Here is a 25,061-nt window from a genome sequence, read left to right on the forward strand (position 1 = left end):
TCCTGCTGAAAAACCGCTGTCGGTCCCTTACTTATAGAATGTACCGGGTAATGCTGCCATGAAGTAAATGGCTTCTTCCAAGGCCTCCTGTCGGTGGATTAAATAATGAGTTTCCTTTTCATACAGTATATTGAAAACATCCCGATTCCCCTGGAGTCTTATTTATCAGATTCAAGGTCAGACATAAAGCCTGTAGCCCAAATCTGAGCCCCCGTTAGATGCTACTGCCGCTCCTCTCCATATTTCACACCAGAACGTATTTCTAGCCCTTGTAGGACAGAAGAACGGTGACCCACGGGCAGCTCCTCCGCCTCTAATTTCATTTATAGAGTGGGTGAAATCTGCATACGTTCACCCATCTATATGGAGAGGAATGGGGAGAACTCTGAGGGCTTCTTCACACGCCTGTGCACACGTATGTAAGATCTGTGTGCGCTAAACACAGAGAATATAACCCATTCATTTAATTCACTTCAATGGGAACTTTGCAATACCATTTTTTGCCTTCCTCTGGACCAACAAGGGGGGGGTTGAAACAGGCTGAACTAGATGGACATAGTCTTCAGCCTAACATACTATGTTACCAAGCAGGGCCACAGTATAGGGATCAGGGCTGTCTGCTTCATGCAGATATCAGCTCCGCGACTGAGTACACTGGCGCAGTAAACCGTCGCCCAGGACACCCACCAATCTACTATTGATGGCCTACTGAGACCCTCACTAAAAGAAGAAGGGGGCTGCAGGGATCATACGAGTGCTGTGCTACTTTAGCAGCTTGTCGACTCGTCTTGACAGCTGAAGACCGATGCATAGAGATCTATAGAAGAGGTCAGTGAACCTGATGTGCTGCCAAGAGGCGACAGCAAGAAAAGATGACAGCCAAAGGCGCACAGGCAGGTGAGCGCCGCAGCCCCCTCGCTTCCATGTTCAGTTGGACTTTCACTGATCAAAACTTTTGACATGTCAAAAGTATCGTTAGGCTTTAACCCTTTCCAATCCACTGTCTGGCGTCTGGAGACATTCTGATAGAAGGCTGTACAGCTCCGATGTTGAAAGACATCCGGCAGGGTATTCTTACTGTATATTACTGGCCGCTCTGTTGTTGGGGGCCTCTCCAGCATGTCCTATACCGCAGTACTGGCTCTAGCCAGCAGACAGCACCATTGTATAAATGGCAGAAAGAGAAAGCCCCCTAGGGAACCCTGAATCTGACATTGAATTACAAAGGGTTAAGGCTGGTTTCACACGGGAGAGAAAATTATGAAACCAATGATTTTCAATGGTGTCCTTTACATTTGCGATGTTTTCACTCATGCGGGAAAATAAATTGCAGCGTGTTCTATCTTTTTGCGATATCGCCCAATGCACATGGACAAGAGTTGTCCATTTCCCATCCCCCCCCCCTTCCCCTTATAATATTTCATCAGATTTGCATGGAAGCACAAACCTAAAATAAAAACAGGGTAGAAATATAAAACTTTGTCCGGCACCATTATAAGCTTCAAAACGGTTCACCTTTAATGTTGTAAAGTTCTTTACACTTTTATAAAACTACAAGGTGTAGATGAAAACATAAAAAATATCAAAGGAGGACAACCAGGAGGCGACAGGAGACGAGGGCAGACAGAACGAGGTCAGTTACTGGAACACAAATAAATAGAGGTCTCAGTAAGAGGTGTCGGTGCTTTATTGTACAGTGGAACCTCTTATGGTGCCGTCACATTTGGTACAGCACTGTAGTGGCGGCAGCTGGCCGGATGTCCATGATATCACACAAGCCACATTCCAGCTGATGGACTATTCCTTGAAGTCAAGAAATTGCTGCAGTTTCTTCCGATGTTCTGAAGACACAGGAACAGCGCTGGAGACAAAAAACAAAAACATCCCAGGTTTAATCCAAACCCTTAATGAAAATCTAAATCCACCCCCCCCCCCCCCCCATTCCATTCTTACTGTAAGTGCTCTCCAAATGTTGTGGTTATCCTGTAGATTGCGGTCTTCAGACTGGATCGAACAGCGAACCTTAGTGTCTTGTAAGAAGAATCTACTAAACTCGATGTGGTTCTGGTTGGTTTGCTGGAGGCGTGTGGAAGCTTGAAATGTTTTTCTGCAGCCTGGAATTAAAAAAACGGACAATGAATATCAGAACGCTCTAAAGAGAGGACCTGGCGGATCTCCTGGCATGTCTGTGGTGGTAAGTAGTTACATTCCTCCTACATAATGCTCCCTCAACATGCAATATTAATTGCTTCCAGGACTAAACATCGTGTGGAAAACTGGTAATTGTGACTGAAGCCCCAAAATACTATATAATGAAGATCAAAGATTCTAGACTAATTAATAAATATATAAATTTTTGTTAATTATAAGCAATTCTACAATAGGTTCTATCAGCCTATTCTGTATATTGTTCCTACAAAACCTCTTCAGCTAGGTGAAGAGGCGGCTCAGAATTCTGGTTTTCATCTAGCTAACTGCATGGCTTAACAGGAAGATCTAGCTGTGCCTGCACTGCTCTCTCCACTGCGGGCACAGCCTGTTCCATATAGCACTTTAGTTATAAGCTTGCTTTATACAGTATTTTGGGGTCTACTATCTACTATTCACCCCAAATAGATATGTATGCAGTGGATGTAAGGAAATAAAACGCCTAATTACTGCTGACTAGAGATGAGCGAACGTACTCGTTTCGAGTAATTACTCGATCGAGCATCGCTATTTTCGAGTACCTGGCTACTCGGGTGCAAAGATTCGGGGGGCGCCAGGGAGCGGGGGATTGCAGTGGGGCTCTCTCTCTCTAACACTCCCCCCCACTCCCCTCTGCAACCCCCGAATCTTTTCACCCGAGTAGAGAAGTACTCGAAAATCGCGGTGCTCGAGTGAAAAAGGGGGCGTGGCCGAGTACGTTCGCTCATCTCTACTGCTGACATGTGCAATTACATTATGTCTGGGTGCTATATCTAGGCATTATGCTGCACCCCAACGGCGACAGGTAGTACTTTTACGAATATACCATACAATACCAAACAGCCTCCAATGATACCAATATATAAAACCGATGCCAAAACACTGGAAACAAAGCATCAAACACTTCTCAAACCATCACAGATCAGGTCTGTATACAATGCTCCCCAAATATAATAAACCCAGACCCAAATCCCTCCCCTCCAATCACTGAACATGGGGATTCACCTCTAGATATATCAATCAATACTATAAAACCTTCTGAGATTATCAAACAGCCGGCTGGGCCGACACTCACCTCTTGTAGATTAAGTAGTGTGGCAAGTATAGTGGAGAGGGTGGTCTGTACAACTCCCATCCGGTCTTCTGAGAAGGACGCTGCCACCAGGTGAGACAAAGCTGAAAAAGACCAGAAAACTGGGATTACTACACAAATGAATGGTGCACTACAAGGGCCTTGTACTTGGGATGCTTTTACATGTGGAAGAAATGTTAAAAACGTGCCAATAACCTGCACCTTTTCCCATCAGCACTATGCAATGCTTTATAGACAAGTGACATCCACAGCTGTAATCACAGTTCTGCTCTTACACAACATTTTGAGTTGAAGTCATAATTTTGTTTTTAGATCATGTCTATCTAAAACCATAACTGATTGCAGCTCTGGATATGATTTTAAAGTTAATTTCTATTACCCCGTCATAGTCAGAGCTGCAGCTACAATTATGCTTTTAGACTGTCTTTTACGCCAACCACAGCCAGAGCTGCAATCACAATTCTGCTATTACGTAGAATTGCCAGTGCCCTAGACTAGCAGTGCAGAAACCACTCATGGTGGTTCATATATCTACAACCCCAGTCTTGCACGGGGTTAGCTGTCCTATGCTCCACCTCCAACATGCAATATATACGCTGGAATGGTCCAATGAGCGGTTCACTACCGCAGAGCGGTCCTGGTATTTCCGCAGTACGCGTTCGTGAGCAAATCCCCCAGTTCTTGGTTGGTTGTTAGTCTCATACTTGTGCTGTCAGTCAAAAGCCAGGAGGAGGGTTGGACAATCACTTGCTGCAGAAAACCCAGGACCACTAACAGCAATGGACGATCCATCAGACCACTCCAGCGTGATTTACATATGGCGCACGACAGCTTAAACAGTAGATTTCGGGACTCCTTAGGCATACCGAACACTGAAGGAGGTGTAACGTGTCTTCCATGTCAAATCCCCTGCTGTGCTACTGGTATAGTAGCAACAGAGACACTGACCGATGTCTTAGACCTCCGGCAAACTAGTGTATTTGGGGCCGTGTGCAGTCTGTGATAATTCATGGGCAGCATGCTCTATTTCTCGACATATCAAACAGCGTGAGCCCATACTTTTATATAAACAACATATGCAAACGCGAGCGGCGGAAGAGGGCATTCGCTACGTTTAGAGGAAATCAGGTTTCATCACCAACATAGAAAAGGGTTCTTTACTGTAAGAGCAGTTAGACTGTGGAACTCTCTGCCTGAGGAAGTGGTGATGGCAAAATCCATAGAAGAGTTTAAAAAGGTACTTGATGTCTTTCTGGAGGGGAAGGATATTACAGGATAAAAATCTTAGGTTAATTGGTAATCAGGCTATACAGGCAGGTAGGAACTATTAGGGGTTGATCCAGGGAACAGTCTGATTGCCATTAGGGAATCGGGAAGGAATTTCCCCCAAAAGGGCTAATTGGCTTCTACTCTTAGGGTTTTTTGCCTTCCTCTGGATCAACAACACAGGCTGGACTAGATGGACATTGCATTCAGTCGGCCTTACGAACTATGTTACTATGTATGTTACTATGGACATGAGGCCTAAGAGTGCACCTGGACTTAAATAGGTTTTCCGGTTGTAAACTATTTATGGCCTATCCTCAGGATAAGCCATCAGTAGTATATTGGAGGGGCACCATTGCCAAAGACCTCTTGCCAATCAGCTGCTTACCAGGCCAGTGTGCTTGTGCACAGAGCAGATAGCAGGAAGCAGACAGCTCTGTTCATACTGTAGTGGCCAGGCTTGGTATTGATGGCAAAGTTTCCATTCATTTCAAGGAGAACTTGGGCTGCAATACCAAGCCTGGCCACTATAATAAGAACGAAGCTGTCTGCTTCTTGCAGAATTCAGTTCAGTACATGAGTGCACTGGCCAGGTAAACAGTTGAGCAGAAGGGGTCCCTGGCAACGCAGCCCTGCCAAACTACTACCGATGACTAATCCTGAGGATAGGCCATGTATAGTTTACAAGGAGACAACCCCTTTAAGGAACTGAACCATAAATTATGTGTTGATTTGTCTTAATTTAAACACTAGAAAATTAAATTGAAGATTGACAATTTCTATGAGGAAAGCCAACAGCATTATTCAAGTTTCACTTGTGCTTGTAGTCAGGAGATAAAATATATCTGAAATAAAAGATTCAAGCTATTCCCAATCTAAAATCAATATATCGCCATAGCAACAGATGGCGACCCGTGGTTTCAGCTCTACGAATGGTTTCTTACGTATGCATGTATAGCCAAATCTGCCCTGGTGAGGAAATAACTAAGCACAGGGTTCATTCTCACCTTCCAAAGCCCAAATGTGGATCTGTGAATCCGCGAACACTTCCTGACTGGAGGCCTCTGGATGCTGCATAGGGGGAAAAATAATAACTGATCAAACCTGTAGGAATACACAACATAGAAGAGAACCCAATACTGCGAGGCGTGATCCAAAACAACGGCGTGATCTCACAAAACCACAAGATCCAGCAGAGAGAACCCATTAGGAAGCTTCTCCAGTTGGAAAAAAAAACAAAGTTAGGCCTCATGTCCACGGGGAAAATCAGGCCCGCTACGGATTCTACATGTAGAATCCATAGCGGGTCCCTCCTGCCCCGCGGACATGAGCGCTGAAAATAAGAATAAATAAGAATAAACTCACCTCCCACCCGCTCAGTTTCTTCTCTTCGCCGCGGCGTCATCTTCTCTCGTCGCGGCCGGATCTTCTTTCTTCGGCTCGGCGGATGCACAGGATGACGTCGGTGACATACCCCGCGCATGCGCCGTCCCGAAGAAAAAAGATCCAGCCGCGACTGAAAGAAGATGGCGCCGCGCGAAGAGAAGAAACGGAGCGTGTGAGTAAAATCTGATTTTTGTCTCCCGCGGATCCGGACGGCTTCCATAGGCTTCAATAGAAGCCCGCGGGAGCCGTCCCCGCGGGAGACCCGCACGAAAATGGAGCATGGTCCGGATTTTTTCATGCTCCATTTTTTTTTAAAATCACTTTTATTGACGATCCGCGGGTATTTATCTACCCCGCGGGTGGTCAATGCATCCCTATGGGGTGCGGATCCGCGGGCAGGAGAAGAGTTAAAATCCGCTGCGGATTTTAATTCTTATTTTGCCCGTGGACATGAGGCCTTAGAGCATTCTAGCATTCTGTCCATTTTATCACAAAACAGCCGAACTGGCTGGTCATGCCTCTCTACTACTTACCATCCTGATGAAACAACTATAAAAATCTTAGTTGTGGAAACGCGTAGATGGGAACTTTAGGGATCTTATTTACTTAGGATATCCGATCCCTTTCATATAAGGCAGTTATAATTTTTTTTTCTTCTATCTATGCAAGACAGAGGCTATAATTATCAGTCAATAGGGGGTGATTGAATCATTGACATTCTTAGTATTCAACGCTCACTACCTATCCTATGTATAGTCCAGCCTTTGGATCTTTATTATATGGATCTGAACAATAAAATCTGTTAGTAGATGGCCTAGTTAACCACCAACACAACTCTGTGGTTAATAAGAAACTGCAATAAATAAGCAGATTGGGTGTGGAGTAAAATCTGACTCCCTACACATTGAGGAGTATCAATATCTACAAACATATAATACACCAAGAGTCTCATCCATCTAAGGTATTATCCCACTTATCATATGGAATTGGTGTTTATTATCCATCTATTAACCCCTTGAGTGGCACGCCCGGAAATTTTCCGGGACGAGCTCCACTGCTCATAGCGACATAGCCCGGAAGATTTCTGGGCTATGCATCACTATGGGAGCTGCAGAGCACAATGCCACAAGCTGTGACAGTGTGCTCTGCCTGCACAGACCCACAGAGAACAAAGCAAGGGCTTTGAAAAACCAGCAGAAGATATTGCCGATATGCCCGCAACCTCCTGCTTTGTTTACAGGTTGCCATAGAGACCATCGGCTTGTCAGAAGCAAGCCGATGATCTCTGTGGCAGGGAGAGCTTGGTGCTTGGCTGTCAGAGGACAGCTAGGTACCAGCTCTTACAGCAGAGATCAGAGAAAACCTCCGATCTCTGCTGTGTTAACCCTTTACATGCTGCAGTCTATGTGACTGCAGCATGTAAAGGGCTGTCACTATCGACCCCCGGAATGTGATCAGGGGTCCTGATGGGTCCCTGTGGAATTCCCCTAAAGGGACAAAAAAAAAAAAAAAAAAAAAGTTAAAAAATTATAAAAAACATAATAAACACACTTGTCTACCTTTACTTTGTAAAAAAATCAAAAATACAATCACACATGTGGTATCCATGCGTCGTAATGACCCAGAGAAGGAAGTTAATACATTATTTAACCCCTTAATGACATGGCCCCTTTTTTTCTTTTTTCCCCATTTCTTTTTTTCCTCCCCCCTGTTTAAAAAATCACAACTTGTCCCGCAAAAAACAAGCCCTCATATGGCCGTGTCAATGGAAAAATGAAAAAGTTATGGCTCTTGAGACGCAACTGCAAAACTAGTTGAAATTCAATGATTAGACCATTTTAAAAAACCTGCCCTGGTGGACACGACAGGGTGGTAGGAAACCCGCCACTCAAGGGGTTAATACACCCTGTCATGTGTTAGTATTCTTACATCTTATATCAAATACTTGGATAGGCAGAGCTGTATTGCCGTTTGAAGTGAGAACGTCTGACACATTATATTCTACAGAACGTTATCTTCTGTGGTATATCTTACCAATCTCCTCAACGGCTATTATTTGTATTTTTCATATCAGTGTGGGACTTGTGTCCCATATAGGATTAATATTTGTGGATATGCCATTTTAATTAGATTTAATGAAAGTTATATTTTATATTCTTTTTGGTCCTTACGGTGAAAAAAGTTAGAGCCTTAGATCTTGTGCTCACATTTTATTTTGTACTTCAGATTCTTTACCCTTACAAGTGAGGTAGAGATAGTTTTAATGACTATCCAATAATCCAGAATATTTGACAATCTGGTACTTATTTAGCCCCATTAATGCTGGATTAAAGGGATGCTGCGGCGTTAATCATGTTACATCCACCAATCCCGGTGCTGATGGCAGAGTCTTACCTTGCTGAATAAATACATGAACAAAACTCGTTTTGCCAAGAAATGTTTGATCTACGAAAAGAAGAAAAAAAAAAATCATTAAAGAAAATCTGTAACACTATACAAAAAGGAAACATTTTAAGGGGTTTTCAAGCCCAGAACATATAAATGGGAGCATTTTATTCATATGCTATAAACGGTATTTACAGGTGAAGGGATGTTAAAGGGGTTGTTTAAAATTATAGTTCCAAATGTGTTGAAACAACAAAACCAGTTGTCCTTACCCGTCCTCACCGCTGGTAATCCAGCGCTGCAGCTCCTGCAGTCCTCCTAGTCTTTCTTGTGGAAAGGCTAACAGCTGCAGCAGTCAAGTGCCGTACTCGTGGCATCATGGTTCCCAGCATCTGAGTGGTGATACCAGGAGAACTGCATCTGGCTACAGCGGCCTCTGATTGGCTGCAGCGGTCAGGTGGTAGTCATTTCACAACAAAGACCAGGAGGACCGCGGGAGCTGCAGCACTGTGTTACCAAGGGAGAGGATAGGCAAGTACTGCTGGGTTTCTTGTTTTAACTCATTTGGACCTAAATAAATCACCTGGCAAAAGGACAACTCCCTTAATCATTTATTAACCCTTTAACAACCTATAAAAGGATATATCTATCATGTGTCGTCGGGATGAGTGGTATGAAGTAGGCTTGGGAGTAGAGCAATATATTGTACAGGCAATGACTAAAAGTTCAAGTCCCTTATGGGGACTAAAAAAATAAAATTTTAAAGATTAATAAAAAAAATAAATAAATAAATAGTAAAAAAAAAAAAGGTTTCACTACACCGTTTACAGTCCAAAATATTAAAAAATTGCATTAGTTATTGTGCACTGCAGAAGTCGTTTAAAAAAAAAAAAGGCTATGCCAGAATTTTTGTCTCCTCACTTAAAAAGGAATCTGTCCGTTTGAACATGTTATAGAGTAGGAAGAGTTGAACAGGCTGATACATAGTTTTATGTGAACAGATTCAGTATAACTTGTATGTTATTCATTGAAAACTTTGCTCATTCCGAACTGAACAGTCCAATGGGCGGTCCCCATCAGGCTGTACATACAGCGGTAGCTGTCAATCACTGATAGCTCCGCCCATTGGACTGTTCAGCTCAGAATGAGCAGAAATATAAATGAATATAATACAAGTTCTACTGAATCTTTCCCCCTAAAACTAAACAAGCTGCTCAGCTCCTCCTGCTGTATAGAATATGCTGCAAAATTGATATAAAACAGTAATCATACTGATCTACAGAATAAAAGTTAAAATGTTATTTTTACAGCACTATGAAAACTGTAAAAAAAAAAAATGCCACCTCCCCCCAATCAAAAAAAAGGGTACAATTGCGTTCGCCATATCACCCAACTCAGAAATGTAACAAAAATGTTCATTACACTATATGGTATAGTAAATAAAATCATTAAAAACAAAAAAAAAAAGGAAAAAAAGAAGAGCAGCTCGTACCACAATAAAAAAAAAAAAAAAAAAAAAAAAAAAAAGAACTCATACGGCTCTGGCGACAAAAATAAATAAATAAATAAATAATAAGTTATAGCTCTTGAAATTCTGGAATGGAAAAAAAAAAACAAAAACAAAAAAAAACACAGTCTCCCTCAAGGACGGTTCACATCTGCTCTCGGGGTGCCACTTTCCTGCTCCCTTCCATTTCTGCTCAGCTGTCCGGCTTTTAGACAGAAGAAAAATCTCTGCATGCAGGACTTATTCTTGGGGTATTCTGAGCTGGATCTGGGATGGAATCTCTGGACTGGATGTGCAATGCAGATGTGAAACCGGCCTTACACATGGTATAAACCATGCACCACCAATTAAACCCCTCCGCCTGTGTAATGTCATCTGCTTCTGGTGGTCAATGAATGGTCACGTACAGTGCAGTACCGAGTCCAATCACTGCAGTATTTATGGCCACCATAACATACACCTACCTGCTCCTGCTTGTTCTGCAGCCACGCATAGAGGGCATGCTGTCTGTCGCTGCCGGTAGGGCCAAAGCCGGCTTTGGAGACAGGAGAAACGTCTGAACCGTTGCCCTGGAGATCTTAAAAATAAAACAAAATCATATTAGAATATATCTCACATACACTAATGATGCAGGGTGTCGTCCTCTACAGTCCTCCGAATAATCCCCCATCGTCCTCTAAACAACCCCCATCTACCCCAAGACATATGGACTACAGACTGGAGTCCGTGCCTGTTTTTGCATGCAGGCCTGGACACAGCTGTCCAGACTCACATGGGCCCATTTCTGACAGCAGGTAAGGGACTCACCAAGATAAGACCACCATCTCTTGCCTCATCTCCATACTGGATAGCAGCAGTCAGAACTTGGGAGGACAGGAAGGAGGATTGCCGCTGGACTCGGACAGTCACAGAGCTGCAAGTGCCGCCCGCTGCCCCGTCATCTGCATGAGCCTGTCTGTGAGCGGAAGCCCATAGTCTGCCACTGCCAGGTAGCCCCTCACCTCCTCCATATCCAGCATGTGGCCCAGCCCACAGGCTGCAGGTTGGATACCCCTGGTTTAAAGGGAACCCATCAGCACTTCCGAGCTTACTAAACCACCTACAGCAACAGACAATTCAATTACACCCGTTTCCAACAAGCAGTTTATGTTTCCTGCAGTCCAATCCGTCTCTTCTGACTGGAGATTTACCATAAACTTGCCCATCTCTGCTATATGCGATATGAAGTCTCATGCATGCCCAGAGTATTCCCGGACCAGCGCATACACAAATCATTTACCGCTTTAGTGGGCAAATTTAGCTGCACCGATTGGCGGACGTGCCAGTTTGAGACATTCCAGCGCATGCTTGAGATTTCAGCTCACTCCATGGATGACATCACCGATGCCTCAGGAGCAGAGTTTGGCACGAGCAGAAGAATTTGTGAAAGGGTCCCATTTGAGCGAGTGAGTGATGTCACTGCTGGCCCGTTGGCTCTCGTGCAGTCTGTTTAGACAGATACATCGTTGGCTCATTCAAACGAGAAATCGTTCAGCCGTTCACATCTGCTATATAAGTGACTGAGAACGACTGAACAAAAAGTGAATGATCAGCATTTGTCATTCAGTCATTGACTCGCATTTAGACCGAACTATTACCATTTGGTTTCGCTCATTTGACCGATAACATTATCACAGTGTCTGCAGATCTGTCAGCCTGCAGCCTGTGAAGATAGTCCCTCATTCTGTTGCTGTAGAAATGTCTGTACTTAACGAGAGAGCGGATTGCAGGGAACCTGGAAGGGAGACCCCTAGTGGCAGGTACTTTAAACATGATTTACAGTGGTAAAGCAACAGCATTTTTAATACAAGTAGATTACAGAAATGATGAGACTAACACAAGCTAGTAGAGGAGCAGAAGTTGTCTGAAAAGTTAGTGCCCCTTTAACCTAAATTCTACTGAAAGCTACATTTCCAGATGTAGGAAATCCAACCATATGCTCCTTTACATGTCAATAACTGAAACATGGGGCCAAGACTGCACATGCAAACAACTGAATTAGTGTCCTCACCTGGGCCACACGTCCACAGCTTGGCTCCTCTCCTCATAATATGGGGGCTCTGTACAGATCCGTGCCATGGAGAACTCAAATCCAAACCAGTGATGTGACCAACTGCAGGAGAGGCAAAAGGACTGCCAGAGTCCCATGATGCTTTGAGAGAAGCACCAGGCTTCAAAAATGGAGGGACAGAGGTCCGAGGATTTGAAACATTTGGGAAAGGGTCGACTGTACTATTAACGAAAGAGGTGCCTGAAAATGAATGAAGAGGTAATGAAGCAAAACAAAAAGCAGAAGGCATGTAGTAGAACTCCAGCCATAAGAACCATACAGGACAAAGACTGCCAGATAAAGAAGTCTATGCACACTTTACAGTGTAGGTCAATAGTATATATATATTTTTTGGCAAAGTTTAATGTAAATGAAGACCATGATGGGCAATCAACCCGTAAAAATATGATGCAGGTTTAAAGCTCATGCAATCTAGAAGCAGATTGGATCCAGGTTTATAACCCCTTCCGCCTTCTTTGTAGCCTACGGCCTCATGCACACAGGGGGAGTTTTGCTGCGAGATCCAGAGTGGGCGTCCGCCATCGGGTTCCGCAGCAATAGCCCTCCATAGCATGTTATGGAAAAATTATTCTTCATGCACACAAGCGATGCGGTTTCTGCTTGCGGATGACAAATCGCATCATGCTCCATTTTCCTGCACGGAAGCTGTCCGACCTGCGACCCGTCTGCAATGGACATTGTGGATGGGCCACAGATTCCGCGGGAAAAGCAGGAGTTTAAAAAAAATATATATATAAAATCTGTACTGCGCATGTCCGACAGCGAGCTGTGCAAAGACGACAACAGGTATGCAGGGTCACCCACCGTGGTCAGTGCCAGATTCCGTGCAGGATTCCACAGGCGGTATCCGCACCTGCTGTGTGCATTCGGTCTACATAGTACTAAATGAGTGCTAGCCATGTAGAGAGTAGAGGAAGCGGCAGTACGGTTCCCTCTATTGGACCCAGTGATCAGGTGAATGCCCCCTGGCATGACAGAGCTGCTGGGTGACTACTCCACACTAGGGCAGATGTTTTCCTGTAATTGGGGCTTAATTAATCGATGCTGCAGTTACAGTGAAAAACTGTCAAGGTTAAAAAGAAAAAAACAAACAAACAAAAAAAAAAACCTAGCATGAATGTCCCCAGAAGTCTTATATTTAATAAAAACAACTTATGCGCTCAGACACAAGGTCAGAAGGATGGACTTGAACTCACCCGGTAGATGGGAGGGAGATCAGCAGGATGCCAATAACTCTCTCCCCTCTGAATGTCCTGGAACACCTTGTAGATACAAAACACACTAGGGTCCACATCCAGGGTGTAAATACGAAGGTTCCTCTTTATTGGTGTAGGAGAAGAATGGGTCTCTAGCAATACACCCAAATTCAAAATGCTAAAGAAGACATCGCAGTAGCCCTAGTGTCAGGGTGTACTGCTGGGATCTGTTGTAGAACATTCAGAGGGGAGAGAGTTATTGGCATCCTGCTGATCTCCCTCCCATCTGCCGGGTGAGTTCATGTCCATCCTTCTGACCGAGTGTCCGAGCGCATAAGTTGTTTTATTAATTGTTTTTACCCCCATTTCTTTGATGATAGGGGGGGGGGGGGGGGGTCTCATCTTTTCCCTCATATGCAGCTCTCCACTGAAGTGGATCATGTAAGGATTGTGAAGTTCCTCCCGGGACATATTGTATTCACTTCTTTGGTTCAAAGGCGCTATCCGGTTTTATTTCTACAGCAGAAGTCTTATATGATATTATGGGGACGTAGGTGTTAAAAAAAAAAAAAAATTGTTGCATTAATAGGAAAAAAAAAAAATACAGAATGCAAATATTTAAAAAAAGAAAACAACCCGCCGCCAACCTAAACCATCGCCACGGCCGCCCGGTAATCCGAAACCTTACAAATTGTATCAAAACAACCAAAACAAAAAACGGGAAACGCATTCTTGTATTTTATTTTTAAAATCCGTATATTTACACTACAATAAAGAATACTTTTTGTACAAAGCTGATCGGCCCGAGTCCTGCACTATCGGCAGCCCTGGCAAACCAAGGAAACCGCGCCCCGTCTGACAATTCCCCTGCAACAGGTGATGCAGGGGAAACAGTGTTACAGGATGGCTAGTCACATGAAGTTACAGACTAGCACAAGTAATACATATGTAGTATCAGGAAGGCAGAAGGCCCGCTAGGATGGGAGCCGCTCTTACCGACATAGACATAGATGGGGGTCTCCGCTCATATGCTCTAATAGAACATGTGAACAGGGAATGCCATGTCGGCACAACCTTTTAAAGGGCAAACAATTGAGATGCGTTACTACCGTAGGAGGCCATACCTGAGCTGCTGGAAGATTTCCTTGACTCTGAAGAGGATGATGAGAGTCTGACACGTCCATTACTTGCAGCGGCTTCCTGGTGAGCCACAAGTCTTAACGTCAGATTGATTAAGACACTCAAGCACTCTCTAGAGATAGCGATCCAATTGTGAGGATGTCCCCCTGCCAGATATTATGGGAAATAAATCAGGTTCCAGTCAGTCTGCTGAGAAGAGAAAGTGAACCGCACTTCCAAACATTAAGAAATAGTAGATACCTGGCTGGCTGAGGCTGAACGCTTCTTGTCTTCGAGACGGAGAATATTGAGAGAGCAGCATCAAGTCTTGGAAGGCCAGATACTGTGGAGGACAAAGAAAATACATCAATGGTCATACAGTAACCGCCTGCCATTACAAAAGAGGCAATGTATACAAACATATTAGGGAATTCAGTTACTAATGGAACTTTATGGCTTCTATCAGCGCTAGGCAAGACGACTACTAGGATGTCAAACGGATTAGAAGAACAGCCTTGGTGGCCTCAGTCTGTAGAACATTTGGTGGGCTGGTCCTTCCACTTGATGCATTTACTGACAATAGCCCAATCTATTCTCTACCTGCAAAAGCAGTCCAGACCGCACCTGGCGGGCTACGAAGTCACAGCGGCGCTCATATAATAAGTGTTGTATTCCTCCTGCATCAGTCTCTCTAAGTAAGGGCTCATTCACACCAACGTATTTTCTGTACATATATTTGTTATGACATCAGTTGGTCCTTCTTGTTTATTTTTTTTGTGCATGTGAAACAAAAAAAAAAAAAAAAAAACACACACAGTACAAAAGTTTTAGGCAGGTGTAATTCTACAAAATACTCTGTTTCCCCAAAAATAAGACAGTGTCTTATATTAATTTTTGTTCAAAAAGGTTTAACTTTTTTACATGTATAGCAGCCTGGACACTATTTTAATTGACTTTTTAAATTAACTGTTAGCAGGGCTTAATTTTAGAGTAGGGCTTATATTTCAAGCATCCTCAAAAAGCCTGAAAAATCATTTTGCATCCTCAAAAATTCTGGAAAATCATGCTGTCTTATTTTCAGGGAAACAGGGTAAGAATGCTTTCAAAAATAGAAGTGAATGCTTTCAAAAATAGAAGTGTTAAAAGTATTACAGTTAGTCCCCGACTTGCGAACAGGTTCTGTTCCAGGAACCTGTTCGCAAGTCGATTTGTTCGCAAGTCGAACAAATGCTTGTATGGAGCGGGATCGCGGGTGGATCCCGCTCCATACAACGTCGGGTGCCGGCTGTTCTTACAGTGGACACCCGGCGGCAGCAGTTCCGACGAGCTGCGCCGCTCGTCGGAACTGTTAACACTTTAAATACCGCTCGGACAGTGCTATTTAAAGTGTTAACAGTTCTGACGAGCGGCGCAACTCATCGGAACTGCTGCCGCCGGGTGCCCGCTATAAGAAACAGCCTGCACCCGACGTTCAGGGGGCCCGTACAGCGTCCCACGATGAGATCGTGGGACGCTGTGTGGTTGCTAGGCAGCCGGGGACCTCCTGAAAGGCCCCAGGGCTGCCTATGCAGAGTGCCCATCAAGCGCACGGCTTGATAGGCGCTCTGCATAGACAGCCCTAGGGCCTTTCAGAAGGCCCCCGGCTGCCTAGCAACCTCGATCTGACCGGACAGGCTTCTATCAGGCTTGATAGAAGCCTTCCCCGGTTCCTGCACCGTATGATGTAATGCCATAGCATTACATCATACTGTGCAGGACAGATAGTTTGTATCTTGCGAAATTCGTAAGTCGGGGACTCTCTGTACTCGGTGGGGGTTCTATACACCTCTGAAAACAAGCGAACATAGCCAAGGGGGAACAGCACTCAAGGTAGCACTGCAGCCTCTCAGTCTAGCAGGGGTCTCAGCAGGGGGACCGCCACCGTGTAATACTTTGACATGTCGAAAGTTCTCTGTAAGTGCAGTCACTCTCTAATAGTTTATTTCTGTCAATTAAGAAAGTGCAGAGTCCATGAACAAAAGAGAAATCTAAAATCAAATCAATAATGATGTTGCGGGACCAATGCACTGCTAGCATTAGGGGAAACGCGCCTGAAAAGGATATCCTTTATATACGGTATACACTCACTTTCAGTAGAGGAGAATTACAGCTCAGCATGTTTGGGAGACATTTTGCTGCTTCTTCAGGAAAGGCAGTCTGTACAGGAAACGTGCGGGTCTAGAAATATAGAAAGGTTAAGCCGAGCAACACTATACTGCGATGGCAGAACACAATCACTATAGTGCATTCATGCAAGTCAAAGTCTTTAAAGGGCCACTTAGGCAAACACTAATTTTTCCATCACCGCCCCCCCCTTACTCGATTGCCTATCTCACATTCTAGAGGTCTCCTGTGTATTTTAGCCACATCACTGCTGTCTTGTACTTCTCAGCCACCATCTGAGATTTTTTACTTTCACATCTATCCCATGATGCATCAGCACAACATTGGTTAAGGCTATACCATTTTTGCCTGCAGGAGGGACAGTTTACTCATGGCTATATTCACCTAAATAAGCTACAGACCACTAGTATATAGTCAGTAGGATGAGCTGTGATCTCCTCTATTATAGCTGTGTGACAGCAGCAGTGTGATCATCATCAATTACTGTGACAGGAGTGCCTTTATCCTCCTCTAGGCAGTTCCTGTGGTAGTGTCCATGTAAATACATCACACAAACTGAGAATATGACTAGTTTCAGAGATCATAACCCCAAGTAAATCTGAGCTGGTCAAAATTGAGATCACATGATCGTCTGAGGAAGAAAGGCCAGGAGTATCATATAAAAGGAGTAACTAATGAAGGAAACATTAGCTCACCTATATATAATGGGGGATAGCCACATAATGAATAAAAATTAAAATCACTGTAGTGGCCCTTTAAGATTAATCTTTATGAAACACACAAATGCTACAAAGACATGCGGAACTAGAGGGGGAATATTCAGCACTCTAGCTCGGCGAGCTCGCTCTATAGAAATACCAAATGTAGAAAGCCCACTATGATACATAGGGGCGGGTGCCATAGATGGTTTCCACATAGCAAGTCCCGGTGTGAACGCAGTCTTATATGATAAATCCCGTGTCCTACTGACCTCTGTAGCGTAGATCTGGAAGAGCAGCCACACAATGTACCAGGTGGTGAGAAGAAATACACCAGACAGCCAAATCTGGTAAAATAGTGACAAGTCAAGGAGCCCACGAAGAGTATCCAGTGGAGGCAAATGCCTGCATAAAAAAGAGAAATGTCACAGGTCTGTGACTGCAGTGCCATCTATTGGAAGGCAACATTCCTGCCTTCCAGTAGGTGGCGCTGCAGAGGTATTGTTCCAGCTCCCTTATTTGCATATTACCCAGAGGAGCATGAATGGCCTTATAAGTCTCCTCATTCACTCACCTTCTAGGTGCTCACCCTAAGGAGAAAAGATAGCGTTCCTGACCCAGGTCTATGACTGTTATACTATCATCTATAAATGTATTTAATGGCTTATACCAGATGTGCAGAACATGCGGCTGCCAGCCGTCTCCGATAACCCTATATTTGTGACCAATGAGTGGAGAATCAGCTGTGCGGGTTTGTTGTGGTCCACATTGTAGATTATGGGAACCATGAAATACTCAGCCGCTTCCGTATCTCCCATAGACTACAATGGAGATTGCTGTGCTTCTGCGCTCACACCTTAATCCCCTTCTCTCTGAAGTACAGAATGGTGGATCCCTATGCTCCCAATAGTTCTGAAAGTGGAACCCCCACCTATGGGACATTTATACCATATATAAGACATTTATTTATGTGATTGTAAGTTTCATGTAAGTTTTATTTAAGGTCTTGGGAGAGGTATAATTTGCACCTCAGACCAGGGCCACTCCTGGCCTTTACAGCCTGCAGTTAAAAAAGAAAAACACTCACTGATCTGCGTGGAGGTTCAGGGCTGCTTGAATCCATGTCCGTGGAATATACCCTGGAATAAAGGACCAAGTTTATGAGAAATGTGTATATTGTATGTATCTGTGTACGTAGGAGGTTACATTAACAAGCATACCCAGGAAATAATAGAGAGCGGCGAAATTCCGGGCCAGGTACAAAGACTGGACACAACTGTACTTCAGAAGTTTTGGGATACTCTGGCGGAACTGCAAATACTTGAATTGCTTAGGAAGAAAAGAAAATAGTTTATTATAATTGAGGTATCCTCCAAGTACACTCGAAATCTCAAGAAGAAAAAGAAAAAAAACAACAACAAGCACCTAAAAGGATTTAATGAAACTATGTGATTATAACGTTGATATAAATATGTAATATCAGATCCAAAGGATAACTTGAAGGCAGGCTCTCGTACCCTGTTGTACCACCTCTAGCTTGGATACAAGATGTGATATGGGTGGGCATGGAGGCTCTAGTACCCTGTTGTACCACCTCCAGCTCGGATACAAATATGTGATATGGGCAGGCATGGAGGCTCTAGTACCCTGTTGTGCCACCTCTAGCTTGGATACAAGATGTGATACAGGCGGACATGGAGGCTCTAGTACCCTGTTGTACCGCCTCTAGCTAGTATACAAGCTGTGATAAAGGCAGGCATGGAGGATCTAGTACCCTGTTGTGCCGTCTCTACGTTGGACGTAAGATGTAATATGGGCGGGCATGGAGGCATATAGTTTTGTATGGTATCCTGCGACATATCAGTCCACACTTGCTGTAACTGAGCTTGTAGATCATGCAAACGCATAGGTTGTCACAGTTGGCATCCCAGATGTTCCCATATATCTTCTATTGTTGATAAATCTGGCGACCGGGCAGCCACAGAAGTGTGGCAATGTAGTGGAGACATTCCTGTGACCCCCTGCTGTGTGCAGCCGGGCATGGCTGCAGCATGTTCTGAACATATTGCTGATCACTGGGGGTGACCGACTGTCATATGCGATGGCCGCCCAGACCATCACACCAGCAGTGTGCCGCACCACGGCAAATCCAGGATTGAGGAGCTCACCCTGAGGTCTCCAGACACGAACACCATTGTCATCGCACAAACTAAACCTAGATTCGTCACTGAAGACAACCCGGGGTTCCACTCCGTAGCATCCAGTTTCATAGTTTACGGCACCACTGTAAATGGAGGTGATGGTGGGTGGGTGTCAAAGGCCGTACATGTAATAGGCGCTGTGAGACCAAATGTCCATCAGCTAAGTGTGTGGAAACTGTTCCGACAGACACAGTTCATCAATACGACCATCCAGCTTCTCACACCCGAATAATGCGCCCCTCTCAGACTCTGGTAACGGGTGAAATCTCTTCTCTGTGTCGTAGGGGCATCTAGTGGTCAACAAGCTCTACACAAGCGGAAGAAGAGGTCACTACACACAAGGAGCCTCCGAGAGCCTTTTTTGGGCCAAGGGGGAAACCACTTTTAACCCTTTCCAATCCACTGTCTGACGTCTTCAGACATTCTGATTGAAGGCTGTACAGCTCCGATGTCGGAAGACGTCTGGCAGGGTATTGTTACTGTATATTACTGTCTGCTCTGTTGTCGTGGGCCTCTCCAGCATATCCCATGCCGCAGTACTGGCCCTAGCCAGCAGATGGCGCCATAGTGTAATGGCAGAAAGAGAGAAACCCCTAGGAAACCCTGAATCCAAAATTGGATTGCAACGGGTTAAGGCCTCAGGTCGCAAGATCTTCATCTAATCACGCCACAACTCTCATCATTTGTATATCTTCCTGAGATGGAACTGCATGCCGGGTTTTGCAACAAAACAACAACTTCTAGGGGCTTGAGTAACAAAGGCAGCATCGACACTGAGGAGGACGCAAGGTAAGTCGATTATACATTTGCAAAACAGTCATATCTTAGTTTGGAGAGTCGCTTTATATCAGTTCTGGAGTACATTCAAAGTTTTGCTATGATTTCGTAGACTAAATTCTGACTCGCTTTTTTTGACTGATTCTGAAAGATTAGAGCAGAAAAGGGTACATTCTGCCCTTCTTTCCAGCAATATGTGGGTGGCAGGGGTCAGCACCGAGACCCCGAGTAATCAAACTTCTGCAAGGTCACTATCAGGGGTTTCACAAAATAATGAGCCGACATCTACATTCAGCTTCACTGCAAGAGAATGCATCAGACACAGCAAACATTCTAAAATGCAAGGTGGATTAAAGTGCAAGTAATTCACTATAAAAAGGATAGTAAAGGGAATTCCAGTCTTAGCCCAACATGGTTAAGATAGAATTATTAAAAAAAGAGGATTATTAATGCAGCCCATACGCTGTTGGCACTGGTAGCTGGGAGTACAGAAACAACTGAACTGGCGGTTCTTCTCCGTTTCCGTAGCTTCCATAGAAGTGGCGCGAGCTAAACAGTTTCTATAACTCTCATTTACATCCATGGGGTTTAAGAAAACAGCATTGAACAGCCAGTTCGGCTCCTTCTGTACTGGAGGCGGTAATCTGGGTCTGAGGACTCCCGTTCTGCGGTCCCAGAGGTAGTACTGGCAGGGATACCATAAATACACAGACGTGTTACTTCTTACCTGCACGGAGGGAAAAGACAAGCAGTTCATATTGTGAATAAAGTAGAGCAGGCTGTAACAGCATCCCATAAACCCTCCGGCCAGCAGCAGGAAGAAGGACCGTTCATTCAGACACATGGCCTGACTGTTGGCGTCATGACCACTGAGGAGGAAAGAAAGATACCACATTATATCCGAATTCTACAGCTCTTTGTAATAAGCCATAAACTTCACCAACTCACCTCGGGTCTGGACTGCAGGGAACAGTGAAGCCTCGATATTGACTCTGACTCAGGATGCTGCAGCACCAAAACACCAGCACCCCCATAGTGGCATGTATGATGGAGTGAAGAACACGCTGTGGAAGCAGGATCAGTCCCATCAAGGAGAGCCGGGAACCAGGGATGGAAGGCACCACTGCAGGAGAGCAATAACATCGTATATAAGTCATATATGCCAAGACCAAAGTGTATTGGGAGCTCAAATATGAATTCCTGGTGATTTCAGGGTGTGAAGCTAAGCATCATGGGGAACTATCCCCAAAAGGCATTTTGTCACAAAGAGTGTGGTATATCATATATGCGAAATTATAAATCCCAGATCTTTGTCATGCACTTTTAATTGCTGTGCATGAGATGCAAGCAACGCTCATTACTTCAGGCTGGGGAGGAACAGACCGCAGTGTACTGCACATGTCCGACGGCGAGCCGTACAGATCATCCTCAGTAGAGTAAAAGAAAGAAGTGCGGCCGCCGGCCTAGTACGGGGTTGAATTCCGCTGCGGGATCTGCAATCCGAGTGTGCAAATAGTGTGCATTTGCATGCACAAAAACAAGCAGCCATGCTCCTATTCTTTGAAATGAGCAATTAAGTTAATTAATCAATGTGCCATTTTAATATGCAGATGCGCAGGGGGGGGGGGGGGGGGGGGAGCATGAAATTATTTTTTTTTTTAACGTTAACGAACCTAGTAAAATTAATGCAATCTACTTACTGCATAGCACGTGCGCAAAACGCTGCACATATATGTTCATGTGTATCCGGCCTTAAGCTTTCTGTTTTAGATTTAGTGTAATGCTTTCAGTCTCACCTGAATGGAACTGCACATTGAAAGTGCACTCAACAGCCTGCAGCATGGACAGGATCAGTAGACAGAAGTATGTGGAACTGCTGAGGGCATCCTTTATGGAGTCTGCAGGAAAAACAAAGGAAAGTATTGATTAAAGTGTTTTCAAGGATTGATCTATTGATGACCCACCCTTAGGATAGTTCATTGATAGTTATCAGGGGTCCATTGCCAGGACCCCAACAAACAACTGATTGTTGGGCCAGACAGAGCTGAAGTGTTGCTACGAACACAGCTCCGTACGCACTGCAGTGGCCCGAGATGGTATTGCAGGCCAATTTCCCATTTCAGTGAATGGCAACTGTGCCTGCAATGTCATAGTGGGCAACTGCAGTGTTTGCAGTGCTGTGTGTTTTCAGAAACACAGTAGCCTGGTAATCAGCTGATCCTCAGGATAGTTGATCAGCAAGAGTCTGCTGTACAAAACCTAGTGTGGCACTGTTTTGGGAAAAATGCCTTTAAAAAACCCATCAGGTTCCCTAAGATGCCCAGGCTGCGGGCAGCATGTAATAGTAACAAACGCACCAATTTCAGTGGTCTGTCACTTCGATCGGTTTAATGGTTTTGCAACTCTTATGTCTAGAACTTTGCAGGGCAAGACTGAAGATGAATCCAATGCAGCTCCTGTATATTCATATACGCACACTCCCTCCTCCTGCCTCCCACTATGTGCACCGCCATACAGAAGGACTGCCAATCCTTAAATGAAGGAAGGAGGAGAAGTGCAGGAGGCGGCATACATATATGAAATTGCATGAGCTTCATCGCCAGGCCAGCCCTGCAAAATCTGAAGAGCGATCAGTATCGGTGACAGACTGCTGCAATCATTAGGAGAGTTGATAGGGTCCCTTTAACCTTTTCAGTGGTAGGTTTATTATTGCCATGCCAGGGCAGCAAGCCCCAGAGATTTTCCTGAGGTAATCCGAAGTGGCAAACGTGTGCAGTGGCACAATGACTGTGTGTCCTGGCCAGCATTTCAGCACTAGAGCTGTCCACGGAAATCTTCCGGGGATTAAGTGCATGGTTAGTGCAGCAAGTCCTGGAGATTTTCCGGGCGTGCCACTAAAGGGGTTAAAGGTGTTTACAGACAATATAAGTCTATGTAATATCATTTAGATATGTCATAAAAATCTGACGTCAGTAATCCAACCTCTGAAACCTCTTCGAATTAGAAATGGGGTGCCAAGTCAATGACTACCAGCACATAGAATCCAATAAAAGGGATCAAAATCTAACAGACCAATCGCAAGTCAAGGAAAGCAAAAATAATAAATGGATCACAATGGATCCTTTAAAAACATACGCGATGACACCAACATGACCAGCTTCTTCCTGATCCTCCTCCTCCTCTTAGAATTCTTTATGCCCCTTTTACACGGGACGAGAATCAGAGGATTTGTCAGAGCGAGCGAGCTGGTAACGTTATAATCAGCTCATCCGCGCGGGCAGCCTGCTGGGGGTTTTACATTCCTATGTCACTCACTGAATGATCAGGGTTTAAACGGCACGAGCCGGCGCTAATTTTTATTCCAGCTGAAACTGAACGACGAATGAGAAGCTCACAATTCTCGTTAATGATTCAGTTTAAACGCAGCCAACGACTAACGCTAAGTTTCGCTCCTTTGAACGATTTTCTGAACATTAATCGTTCTGTCTAAAAGCAGCTTTACTCCATATCCTACTCACGGATCGCTTACCTGCGAGGCATTGTGCCGGGTGGAACACGTGAAATCTGCTGAGGGAGATGAAGGCCAAGCAGCTTAGTGGTAACAAGATAACGGCCCAGGCAAGACTGGCTGCCACTCTCCACCGCAATACCTGCAACGCAAGCAGCAATAATGTTAGATATGAAGCACTGGGATAATAACAGCGTTGTACAACATGCGCTGTATACCACCGGCGGCCACAAGGCAGCCAACATCTGCCGACGGGTCTGAAAGAAGTTTCCTTCCGTCAGGGAAGTTATTAGCAGGACGGGCAAGGAAAGGTAGGCCGTCACCGCACGCTTATGAAAGCTGGCTGATAGAAAATCTGTCCCTGTTGCCCATAGCAACCAATCACAGCGCAGCTTTCATGTTAACTCAGCAACAAAAGAAATGAAAGCTGTGCTGTGATTGGTTGCTACAGGCAACAGGGACAGGTTTCATAATAGTGTGGTGCCAGCCTACTTACCTGTGGCCACCCTGTATGCAGTTCCCATCTGCGCTGAAAAATCTGTTGTAGATTTAGTATAAAACGCTGGAATAAACAAAGGGCAGCATGCTATATATCCGATAGAATGTCAGAAAGATCCCCGCCAATCATCTACTAATGACCTATCCGGAGGATAGATAATCAATACTGCAAGGGGTTAAATTCCCGGAATACCCCTTTAATAAATAATCAGCTGATCACTGGGGGTCCCGAGCAGCGGACCCCACCAATCATCTACTGATTACTTATTTGGAGGATAGATCATCAAGGGGTTAAATTCCCAGAATACCCCTTTAACAAGTAATTAGTGATATCTCTATAGTCTGGGGTCTCCTGCAGAGGTACACACATCAGGGGCACATGCCATGTCTGTGGGGGGCACTCTGCCTTGGTGGTGCCAGTCTTAGAAACAATCCCCTCTAGCACATGGTTGATGTCACTTCAAGCACCAAAGCGACCATAATACATGAATGCAGCCCTAGACTCTTCACTAGACACAGCCAGCAGGTGCTGAGCACCGCGCATGAGCACGGTCCTCCATAGCATGGCTGGAACTTGTAGTTCTACATCCCCGACATCTCCTATAGAGGGTGACAAGGCTCGGAGACGCTGCAGGCAACCACGCTCCCTCCCCCGGGTGTTACCTGTCTCTCCCCGGCCACACTCATGTCGACGCCGCTTCCTACATTCAAACACTCAGCGCGGCATGGAAAGCGAAGGGCCCTTCCAGGGCTGTCCTCCGCACTGCCTTAGTGAAAACTGTCTATAGAACTACTGTAGGGCTGCCCCGCCACATGCCTGACGGAATATTTGCCTTTCTACTTAGGACTGCCCTTGCCGCTGCCTGACTAAGATCTCGTTTAAACAAGAAAAACTTTATTGAACACAACCATAAGCAATGTGACAGCTTATGTCTTGAAGGTCCAACAGGCCGTTTACAGGCGCTGT

The 25,061-nt window shown here is 44.8% G+C and overlaps 1 protein-coding gene across 1 annotated transcript; it reads right to left on the reverse strand.

The window, feature by feature from the left end:
- Positions 1–1,492: 1,492 nt before the first annotated feature.
- NDC1 (NDC1 transmembrane nucleoporin) lies at positions 1,493–24,849 on the reverse strand. Its single transcript, XM_066597522.1, has 18 exons — positions 24,758–24,849; positions 23,618–23,738; positions 21,885–21,986; positions 21,037–21,211; positions 20,816–20,957; positions 18,331–18,439; positions 18,198–18,249; positions 17,383–17,515; positions 16,377–16,466; positions 14,511–14,592; positions 14,255–14,416; positions 11,875–12,114; positions 10,289–10,401; positions 8,327–8,377; positions 5,554–5,617; positions 3,263–3,363; positions 1,954–2,114; positions 1,493–1,861 (listed from the first exon to the last, which is right to left on the reverse strand). Exons 1-18 carry the CDS (start codon positions 24,779–24,781, stop codon positions 1,798–1,800), a joined length of 1,986 nt encoding a protein of 661 aa, XP_066453619.1. The 5' UTR covers positions 24,782–24,849; the 3' UTR covers positions 1,493–1,797.
- Between the last annotated feature and the right edge of the window lie 212 nt (positions 24,850–25,061).

The sequence above is a fragment of the Eleutherodactylus coqui genome, chromosome 3 (assembly GCF_035609145.1).
Source record: "Eleutherodactylus coqui strain aEleCoq1 chromosome 3, aEleCoq1.hap1, whole genome shotgun sequence".
In the NCBI taxonomy this organism is placed as follows: Eukaryota; Metazoa; Chordata; class Amphibia; order Anura; family Eleutherodactylidae; genus Eleutherodactylus; species Eleutherodactylus coqui.